Consider the following 12,174-nt stretch of genomic DNA (forward strand, 5'->3'; position numbering starts at 1 on the left):
CATAAAATCATAAACAGTATAGCATACACTCATTAATATCAATGGTAAATATCACATTGCCACGATAGTCATTGCTAGACAAATATTATATACATGCATATGACATGTATGAAGAGAGAAACATTTGGTTTCCCATAAAATACGTGTTTCAAGTTGTAGTTGGGTTGTTAAATGGTTTTACTTAACTCGAACATCAAAGAGTAGTTAGAGATTTCTTACAGGTAGAAAGGGGTACTTTAGTACTTAGCAAGAGTGCGCCCTCTAAGTGAATAAACATTATAGGTTATCAAAAGTTGAACAAATCACATAAACAGGATACTGTTAAAATATATATTTAACATTATGTCTTATATTTAAATTCCCTCACATAGGATACACATGATAAAGATGATGCTGGATAAGTAGAAAGCTGAAAATAAAAATTGTGATTCATTGACCATATGCTGTTTTGTACATTTTTCGTGCAATTTTCATAAATGAAATAAGTTTTTTTTCAAGTATTTAACACTCCGAAAAATATCAAAGAGTGATGATTGTGAAGATAATGAAGTGAAGATTGTGAAGTGAAGATAATATTCATATATTCACACGTTATAATAATGTCTTGATTCACAGCATAGATATCTTTCAATTCATGAAAACATACAAGTATACGCGCATAAACAGTAAACTCTTTTGATCTCTTTGATCTCACCACCCTTGTTGGCATTATTAGTCAAATATTATATACGGTCATGAATATGAATAGAGAATCATATGGTTTGTCATAAAATATTTAATAACAATTTGTCTGATATGCAAGTACTAGAATTTCCCCACACAGAGGATAAACATGATTAAGATGATGCTTGATAAATGCAAAGCTGGAAATAAAAAAGATGTAAGCAGCGAAATGTTGTTTTTATGGGTGAGAAACGAGAAAGAAATGATCCAACAATTGTTTTATGTATTTCAACATTATAGCAGCTTACTTTAGCAGAAAATGGCAACTCGGTGGGTATCACCCCCCCCCCATCTTCTGCGATAATAATTATGATATCATGTCATCAATTATTTTCAGCGGAATATATAGAGTCTATCCGAAGTGCAGAAAGCGATCTCTCCTGATCGGTACTGCTGGAGGTAATACCAATCTATCCATCACTTCTCAATCTTGTAATCATTAACAAGGTTTCGAATGTGTCTTAGTTCATTTGTATACTCGTCAATGCTCACCAAACCTTCATCATGCTTCACCTTGGCTATCAGGATTGTATTCCATTGAGATACAGCAGCGTAAAGGAGACTACCCGGTTTCTTTAATTCATGTTGTACAGCACCCTGTTTGTCTATCAATCTGATAGCACCCAATGATGAAATGATCAGAGAACCATGGTAACTAGTGATTTGATATGGTACATACCCGTTGCATGGTATCTCCCTGACTGCTTGCCCACCTGCTGTTGAAAATACCTGGATCTTCTTGGCTTTCCAGTAGCTCACATAGATCAGATCATCAGCATCAACAGTGAGATCAGAATTCCCACCTTCATCTCGACTTAGAGTCTTAAACATTACATTCAATTGTGTGTACTCTGGTGTGTACAGTGTAATGTTGTTTGAAGTATCAATCACAACACATCGACCATCAGAAAGAAACCCTACCCCCGATATTTTAACATCCTTCAGAACTGTCTGCTGAAGCTGACCATCAGTGGAGAAGATTTTCATGCCACCTCTATAACATCCTACTGCCATCCTACCGTCTGGTGTACTAACCATGGCATTCATGATATCTTGAGCTGGCAAAGCAACCTTCTTTACATTATCAATGTTATAAGTAGGCAAAGAAACGTCCTTTTCATTAAATGTTTTATTAGTGGGTAAGGCGACGTTTCTTTCAACCACATTCACAATCTTTCCAAGGCCTAGCTCATCCACTCCAACATTTCTCTTGAACCTGACACTTTTCCCCTTTATGCCCGATTTCTTCGGCTGCTCGTAGTCAGGATCCTTTTGATCAATGACCTCTCGTAACTCTTCACACAGAGTGTCGTGTGCAGCCAAAGTATCCATATCTAATGGAATCTTTATTTTGTTAGTTACCATTTCAGCCATGGTCGCCAACCGATTGATGTGCTTCTGGGCCGTGGTCTTCATACTTTCCAGTTCTTTCTTTACTCCTTCGGTCGTTTCCTTGACTTCTCTTACTAGACTTTCCCTCTTTACTGTCAACTGCCGGACTGCATCATCATATGCTTGATTGATGTCACTTGTACACTGTTTCTTGGCACTGTCAACACTTTTAGTCTGTTCATCTATAAAATCAATGTACTTCTGAAAGCATGATTGTTTCTTGTCCACCTTTGATTTAAGTTCTTCCATACCCTTCGTGTGTTTGTCCTCGTAAGCTGTTCCCTCGATGACCTTGTGTCCTTCCCCCGTATGTTCCATAACAACACACCTGAAGCATGTGAATCTCCTGCAGCTGGAACAGAAGCAACCCTCGTCTTCTTTTGGATGTTTCCTGCATTTCCGGTATTTACGGACTGAAACCTTCCCTGATGAGATCTCACTCATGGCAATGACTTCATGATCGATAAAGCTCTTCCATTGAGAGTGCGTATTAAGACAAGAGGTGCAGAGATAGTTGCCACAGTCTTGGCAGTAGACAGCAGCATGGGATTTGTCATTTGATTTACAATTTGTGCACATCTGAGGATGGCCCTCCATATCCTCTATCAGACTCTTCAAAGCAAGATTTACCTGTAGTTTGCCGACATCTTGGTTTGGGACCTGGGTCACAGCTCTGCAGACAGGGCATCGGATCTGGCAGTTACCGTGACACTCTAAGAGGTTGTCCAGGCAAGTCTTGCAGAAAGTGTGAGAACAAGACAGGATCTTGGGATCGGTGAAGGTAGAAAGACACACTGGACACTCTGTACTCTGGGAGATGACAGTTTTTAATGCTTCAGCCATGGTTGGGTTTATAGAAGACTGAAAAATAATGATTACAAAACAAGATGAAGAATAATAAACACGTAAGGACCGTAGAATCTGCCATTTGACTTACATCACTGAGTAATAAAAGGATCGCGTTGGGTTTTGGAATAGGGAAAGGAAGGGGAGGAGCAAGGGGAAATTGGGAATGATAAAATGAGGGGGAGAGGAGAAAGGGGGATGGAAAGAGGAGCTTGGTACGATGGGAATAAATTGGGATGGTGAAAGGAAAGGAGTGAAAAGAAGAGTATTAGGAATCATATTGCTTTAAAAAGAGTATGATTTTTATAAGTTTATTTCCAATTAGTCTAATGCCATTTCGTCCAATTACCAAACTCCTTTACTATCATTTGGTCTAACATAAGCTAATCCACTATCCACATGGTCTAATTGCAATTTCTTTCACTCACCAGTTTATATAATAACCAGTTGGGCTAATAGCAATTAAGTCTGAAATCTAGTCTAACTGGACTTAGTGTTAATTGGACAAAATAAATTAAAATGAAATGGATATTTATTTAGACCAACTGGTTATGAGACGAAATGGTAATAGACGAACTGGTGATTAGACGAAGTGATGATTGGACCAAATGGTTTTTAGACGAAATGTTTTTTTTCTTAAGTTTTTATTGGGTTTTCATAATTTTGTATAACAAATCACATATAATTAATACGAGTAATTTAAAATATAACAGAATAAACAAATAAGAAAAGAAAAACAGGCAGCATACACATTATTAGTTTACATTAGAAGAAGTACAGCTTATCAACAGATAATACAATTAACCATGATATCCTATTAGTAAAGTTGTCACACTATGGTGTTAGAGGGAAAGCCTTGGAATGGTTCAGGAATTATTTATCGAATAGAAAACAATTTGTACAAATAGATAATCACAGTTCTGCATTGCGACCAATAAATTGTGGAGTTCCACAGGGTAGTATACTAGGTCCCTTGTTATTTATAATATACATAAATGACTTTTATAAATCTTCAGATGTTCTATCTTTCATTTTATTTGCAGACGATTCGACCTTATTTTATTCCCATGCGAACCAAAACACACTATTGTCTACTATAAATCGTGAACTGAGACATGTAGTTGAATGGGTTAAAGCAAACAAATTATCCCTTAACATCCTGAAGACAAACTTTATGTTATTTAGTAACACTTTGCAAAATCTACTTGGAGACATCCTTTTGGACGATACTGCTCTAAATAGGGTCTCTTCAACTAAAGTTTTAGGTCTCATGATTGACGATAAATTGAAATGGAACATTCATATTCAAAATATATCCAAAACTATATCAAGGAACATTGGTATAATGAATAAAATAAGACACTTTTTTCCAAAATCAACACTTTTTACACTATATTCCTCCCTAATACTTCCCTATCTGAATTATGGAATAATGACATGGGGTAACGCCAACAAATATCTTACAGACAAAATTCTCATCTTACAAAAGAACATTATAAGAATTATACACAATGCTCCTCCTCGTTCTCATACTAACAATTTATTTTACAAGTCCAATATTTTGAAACTTCCAGATCTATTTCTTTTTCAAACAGGGCAATTTATGTACAAATTGAATTCAAACGAACTCCCAAACATATTAATTAACATGTTTACAAAAAATAACGCCATTCACAATTACCCAACAAGACAATCACTCCGTTTTCACCTTCCCCGTACCCGCACTCAACTCGCACAAAAAACAATTTCCTTTTATGGTCCTAAATACTGGAATACACTCAGTCACGACATCATCAACTCCGTTAGTCTGAACTGTTTTAAAATCAAGCTAAAAAAGCACATTCTCGAATCTTATAGAGTAAGTCCAAATTGAGCGCTCAGGACCCAACTTCTCTCTTTCTCTCTCTCTTCTTTCCTCTATGTCCTTCCCTTTCATCTGCCATCACCCTTATTCCCCCCCCCCCCCCCTTCATTCTCTTTCATCCACACAGGTGCACCAGTCTTTCTTCTCGGTTATCTATCTTTTCACTTTCATCCATCATTTCTGTATTCCATCACAATAGCTTTCTTACGATTTTTTTTCTCGTTCTTGCATTTATACTTTACCTACAAACCTGTCTTTTAACTTATTCTTTGAGGAATCCACACTCAACAAGCCCTGCTTTTTAGTGGATCCCTCCATTTCCTCAACATTTATTAAAATAGTAAAGATTATATAATTATTATATTGTTCCGTGTCTATTGTATATATTTACTTATATATGCCACATTGTCATACTGTATATACTTGCATATTCATTTATATCTTTGTAATGATTTCTTTTGCTGTTAAAATTGATTTGAGTTGAAATGAAATAAACCAAACTGAAACTGAAACTGAAACTGAATACTTGATAAAAATGTAGTAAAAAACAGTCACTTTGTCTCTTCTCTATTCCTCATCTCCTAGTAAAGTCAAGAATGGAATAACAGAGGAATAAAATCATTTGATTCACCTATTATTAAAGATTAACAAATTCCATCCTAAAAAGGCATATTAAGTTTTCTTCAGTTACAAAAATTGATGTTGATGGACCGACTGGCATTAGACTAAATTAAGGTAGACCATGTGGTGAGTGGAAGAATTGGCATTAGACGAATAGGCAATTTACCTTTTCATTTTCCACATTACTTCCGGGTTGGATAATAAGTCTGATCACCCCTAAACAACGATCTTTGTATCATAATTTAATTGTTTCGATCCTGTCTGTTCATAGATAGTAATGTTACAATTTCTCACTGGTAACAATCGCTTATTATTGAAGAAAAATGGCAATCCAGTAATATTAAAGATATAATCATTAAACAAGCCATATCAATCAGTGTGTGATTTCAAATTCGACACGTTTCTGATACATATGGCATTTGAATGTGTAAAATATATACAGAATATCTTTGGAAAATACATGAATTACTCAATATACTTACATCAAAATGCTTATGTCCATTTAAAACGATATGTTTCTCAGTTTTATTGTAACATATTTAATCAGGATAAAGAGAAAACATGATCAGCCGAGGCTGTTTGACATCATGGTCCTGACAACACACACAGAATATATACAATGCATAAAAATAATTTCTAAAAAGTAGATAGATAGATAGATAGATGGATAGATAGATAGATGGTTTTATTAAAAAAACAATTCATGGTAGCCCATAGGCTAAATTTACATTGTTTTACATTGTAAAGATCTTGTTACATGTAAGATTAGGTATATACAAAGACCATTTTGAACAACATGAAAATTTCAAAGTAAACTATCAATATACAAAAATCATAAAAATACAAACATAAGCCTCCAAACCAATTAAGTTAGAATAATAAAAGATTGTGAGCCATGCATGTAGTAAACTACATGCATGGCTCACAATATAAAAAGATTTATAAGTGGTATGACCTAGACGAAGAACAGGATAAAAGAAAGAAGAAAGACGAGAGAGGAAGGTAAGAGAAAGAGGAGGGGGGAGGTGGGAGAAGGAAATAAAAGAAGGTCAGTCTATTAGAAAACAATACATATCATTTCATTAAACGACGGCTTTAAAATATTGGCATTTATACATACGTCTAAAAACTTCAAGAGAATTTGCATTTTGAATATCAGATGGGAGGATATTCCAAACCAAGCCACCAGCATATTTAAAACAACTCTTATTCGAGAGCAGGCTTTGGTAAAACGACGTTCAACGTATTGGCAAGTTTAGTATTAACAGAATGTCTTTCAAAAACCATTTCCACTTCATTGCACATTCGGACTGGGGCCTTTTCATGAATACAGTTATACATTATACAAGCTAAAAAGTAATCACGTCTGATATCAAGAGTTTGCCATTTAAGAGAATTAATTATATCAAGGCCATTTACATAATAATCAAAATTGCCTGTTACTATGCGTGCAGCCCTTTTCTGTAATCGTAAAAGTGTATTTCTATTATATAAAGAACAGTTTCCCCATACGGAACAAGAATAATCAAAGGTTGGTTGTATGGTGCATTTATATATTTTATTCAAATCAGCCTTGTTTTAAAATTTACTAATTTTCATTAGTGTGAATATTTTGTAACTTAAAGACTTAATTAAATATTTTATATGAGCATCCCAGCATAGTTAACAATCTAACATGATGCCTAGGTATCTTATGCTTTGATCGAAGCAATAGTATTATACAGGGTCTAATAGCAGCAGTATTATATATTTTGGTTACATCAATTCATAATGGTGGTGCGTCGTGAATCGTGTGCAAATTTACAGTTGTTTACGAATTCTAGTTCAATATCAAACTATTTTTAGTGATTGGGAATTCCCAGTAACCTTTGACATGTTTCAGTTGTGCATTCATGTACTTTAATTCAGCGTAACGGTTGATTCACGGGTTTTCTTTTTACCTGATTGAAAATAATCGAAATGTTTGAAGTATATTATTGACTTGTTTAGAGACAAAAAAAGAAAATAACGAAAAAATAATAGAGACAGAAGAAAATAAAGAAAGAAATGGTAGGGCGGAAAAGGAACATAAGAAGAAAGGAAGGAAGGAAGAAAGGATTCAATAAAAATACAAAAAGAAAGAAAGAGAAAGAAGGAAAGAATGAATGAAAGAGAGGAGAGAAGGAAGAAAAAAAAGAAAGGGGAAGGAATGAATAAAATAAATAGATCGAGAAAGAAAAAAAATGAAGAAATAAAGAAAGAATGAAATGAATAACGAAAGGAAGAAAGAAAGGAAAAAGAAAGAAAAGGAAAAAATGAATGAAAAAGAAAAGAAAGAAAAAGAAAGAAAGAAGGAAGGAAGGAAGGAAAGATAGAAAGAAAGAAAGAAAGAAAGAAAAGAAAGAAAGAAAGAAAGAAAGGAAAGAAGATATTATACGAACAATGAGATTATGAAAAAGGAAGAAACAAAGTCATTATTGAAAAAAGAAAATAGGATTGGAAAAGAATGACATGAGAAAAAATGGGAAGAACAAAAGATGTAAGAAAAAACGTAATAGTTAAAAAGGGAAGGTGAGAGATAGAAGGAGAAAAGAGGAAAACAATAGGCAAAAAATGGAGGAGAAAATATAAGAAAGAAGAATAGAAGAAGAAAAAAAAGAGAAATGAAAAAGCAGAAATTGATCTTACTTGGCTGGAGGCAAATTCTGATTTGACATTTCGTCTTTTCAAGATGGAATTAGCAGGGGCGGATCCCAAAAATTTTAAATGCGGGGGGGGGGGGCGTAACCCGCACCAAAGGTACGTCTTGTCGGGGGAATCTAGCTGGGGGCCCTCCCCAAGAAAATTTTGTAAAAATTAAGCCCCTCATGGTATGCGATTTCAGCGTTCTGAGGTCATTCATCTATAAGAAAATTTTCGATTTCATAAGTAAAAGGGCGTTATGATATAAAGTTGCCATTAGAGGCTTGGTGACTGAAATCGAAAAATAAGATTGTGGTACGCATTAATCAATGTAGATATGGTAGAGTAGGCGTGATTTACCAAGTCTTCTTCTTTACATCGTATGCATACTGTCAACCAATGAAATATTCCAACGCAGTAAATCCAATATAGACATGTCATATATTATGATGTCACTAATTAAAAAAAAAAGCTTTCAGTGATGAGTAAGTTGTGTTTGTATATCAGCTAAAACGTGTCTGGTAGCGTAGTTTGCCTTCATGTGAACCAACTGAATGCGGTCCCGTTGCGGGTAGGCCTGTGGGATTGGACCGGGCGATACGAGGTCGTTAATTAAACATGGGTATGATACCTCATTCTTCTGTTTTAAACGTTTCTTTCTACTTAAAAAGGACACCTTTTTTCTACAGGTTTCTCCAAAATAGGGGGCTCGGGCTCGCTGCCCCCTACCTGATCTCGACAAAAAAGTAGTATAGGAATATGTACGTGCCTAATTGGAGCGGGCTTATTGTAATAAGGAGGGTCCTCGGAGCGGGCTTCAGAACTACAAATGATTGTGAAAACGGGGGTTCTTGGAACGGGTCGCCTGCGTGTGAGTGCGTGATACTCCAGAATTGAAATACAATTATTGGAACAAATAATAATAAGGGAAAATTAGACAAAACCATGCTGGAAATCTCATCAAAAACGTAAAAGGACAAACAACGTTATGGCCTGGTCACACCGCCCGATCGTTGTTGGAGCGGTCGTGGAGCGGAGAGAAAAAATCATCACCGCTCGCTACCGTTCACCATTTTCGATTTCGATTGTTGTTTTTTTGTTTTCGATTTTTTCCCCAATTTTGTGAGAGAAATTCGACCCTCTCTCCCTACCGCTCCACAACCGCTCCAACAACGCTCTGGCGGTATGACCAGGCTTTTATGACATTTTAGATTCTGCAGTATTTTTGTGAAACAGGTTTTTTTAATTTTATACATTTCGTCTTGCGCAATGAGAAGCCGATGATATTGTCTTTCCGCTTTTGTGTATTTTTTTTCAATACAAGAAATATTTTATTTTTTAATCAAAGGGATGTTGAAAATTAGATTAGGCTTATTTTGTACAATAGCCAGGATAGTAGTAGTAAGGGTAGTAAGTGGGTAGAGAAAGCGAAGTAACAAAGAGAAAAAAAAGAAAAGACTGAAGAAGAAAAGATGATAGGAGGGAAGAAATTAAACAGAAAGGGGAAAAGTAGAACAGGAAAAAATGAGTGAGAAAAAAAGCAAGAAACAGATAATAAAGAGAGATAGAGAGAGATGATAAAAGAAGAAAAGATGGAAAACAAAAGAAATCAAATAATAATATGTTCCTCCTTCTCCCTGGCGAACATGATTGGGGCATTCTCACAATCATTTCACAGACGCTTTCTATAACACAGAGAATCTTTTGACCATAGCTCTTCATAACAAACAGCCTTTGTCGAAAATTGGTGAATCAAATCAACAGTGTCGTCTTGGATTCTGACTAGGCAAACGACACATTAGTTATATTTCATCCGGTCCGAGTCTTAAGACGATGTAGGCCTACTGTCACGGTCCACCAACTTTCGACAATGACCTCTAGTCTGTCCTTTGTAATTTGACAGGCATTTTTAATAGATTCCCAATGTTCCAGAAAGGGTTTCCTCCTTTCCATATTTATCTATTGAAAAATCTCAATCTTTCTTTCCTTCATTCCTTTCTTCTTCCCTTTATTTCTTTATATATGCCTTTCTTTCCTTCTATCTTTCTCCCTTTTTTGTTCTATTCTTTTTTCTGAACAAGTCAATACTATACCAGTGACATACAGATTACTATTTTTTTAAACTTTTATTGATTAATCAACTATAATAAAAGTTTAAAAAAAATAGTAATCTGTATGTCACTGGTATAGTATTGACTTGTTCAGAAAAAAGAATAGAACAAAAAAGGGAGAAAGATAGAAGGAAAGAAAGGCAAATATACGAATGATATTTTGTTTCATTAAATCGCTTAAAGAAACAAAAACAATAACAGTAATAATATCAGCCAAATTACAGCAAATATAAATTATGATATTCTGTTATTATTATATTACTACTCTTTTACAGATTTTGAAATTGCATTTCATTTATTCACTTTAAAACGTTTACATTGTAATGTTTGGTTTCGTACATTTTAAGAAAATTTCTAAAAGTTATTATGTATATTATGATCAAATTGATGATCAAATCTTTTATAGTTCCTGAAAATGAAGAACATAATTGATTTTACTTTTTAATAAACTCATTCTACTTGTAAACTCGACATATCGTATTGTATAGAGCTGTATACTGTGAACTTGGTTCTTAAATACTGACATGTTATTATATTTATACATTTGCACATCATTGTTCTCGATCATACTTGTGCAAATATAAACAGTTGCATTCACAGTGCTCATACTTTCCTTCTCAATTGTATAATTAATTAATGACGTTTTCTCTTCATTCTGGATATAGTGCATGATTCTTGATGAAAGAGAATTTTTGCTAAAATATGTTTACCCGTAGACAATCCAATTACTTATGATATTACAGTTTCATTTTTTTTCCACGGTAATAGCAAGTCATATCTGACGTGATCTTCTATCGAATTGAATCATTTTTAAAAGGCGAAATCCGAAGCAGAAATTTGAAATTATATTATTGAATAATTATCCAAACTTAGAAAGAATGTAACAATTTGATTGAGTTATACATGTATTGTTCTTTCCTCAAGATTTTTACGACCACGGGGAAAAGAAGAAAAGTAAATGAAACTAAAAGGCTAAACATATCATTGTCTGAATATTATGTCGAAATCTATCACAAAATTAGATGTTTGCACTGTTTCGCTCGCTCCCGGCTTTTAGGAATTTTGCCCCCTCAAAAATTTTCATTTTGCTCCATTTGATTTCGTTTATTTTTTTACAAAGTTATAATATATGCAAAACAATATATAAATATAGATTTGATATAGTGATGGACCAATGAAAAGTTCTTCAGACTTCTATGGATGGCAAATATCGACATCCATTGTCTCATAAAAACTGCAGTTTTACTTTACATTTCGTGCCATTGCCTGAAATACAATAACCTATTCTCCGTAAAGCTATTCTATTTCACATTCGAGTTATTCCATATAATTGCATTTTCAAATTAACTTTATTCGAATACATCAAAGAAGTGTACATCACATCGGTTCTATATCAAATACAGGTTAAAAAAATACACAGTATAAGCATGTTCTATAACGGAGAACGTTGTTTTTATCATAAGGATCATGATTTTGCTTCATATCTGCGTGATCAATGCATACAATATGCATTACAAGTAAATAGTACAGCATACCGTCTTTAAAATGAATGGTAAATATTACACTTCCACCATGGTTATTACTAGTTAAATATGAAGTATATGTTTATGAATAGAGAATTATTTGATTTCTCATGATATATCTAATAACATTATGTCTAAAATACAAGAACTATAAATTTCCCCACACAGGATAAACATAATGAAGATGATGCTCGATGATAGCAAAGTTCAAAATGAAAATTGAAATCCATTGACGTTGCTTTTTATGCATTTTCGTGCTATTTTCTTAAATGCCGGCAATAATTGTTTGTTTTGTTTCACATTCAAGTAATCATATACAATCGCATTTTGAAATCGAAATACTTCGGAAAATATCAAAGAGCGTACATCAGACCATTTCCATGAAGATATTTATATAACTACACAGTGTAATCATGCCTTGATAGAATAATAG

The 12,174-nt window shown here is 34.1% G+C and overlaps 1 protein-coding gene across 1 annotated transcript; it reads right to left on the minus strand.

The window, feature by feature from the left end:
• Positions 1-685: 685 nt before the first annotated feature.
• Positions 686-2,974, minus strand: LOC121421271 (transcription intermediary factor 1-beta-like). Its single transcript, XM_041615933.1, has one exon. It carries the CDS (start codon positions 2,956-2,958, stop codon positions 1,141-1,143), a length of 1,818 nt encoding a protein of 605 aa, XP_041471867.1. The 5' UTR covers positions 2,959-2,974; the 3' UTR covers positions 686-1,140.
• Positions 2,975-12,174: the final 9,200 nt, after the last annotated feature.

The sequence above is a fragment of the Lytechinus variegatus genome, chromosome 9, assembly GCF_018143015.1.
Source record: "Lytechinus variegatus isolate NC3 chromosome 9, Lvar_3.0, whole genome shotgun sequence".
NCBI lineage: Eukaryota > Metazoa > Echinodermata > Echinoidea > Temnopleuroida > Toxopneustidae > Lytechinus > Lytechinus variegatus.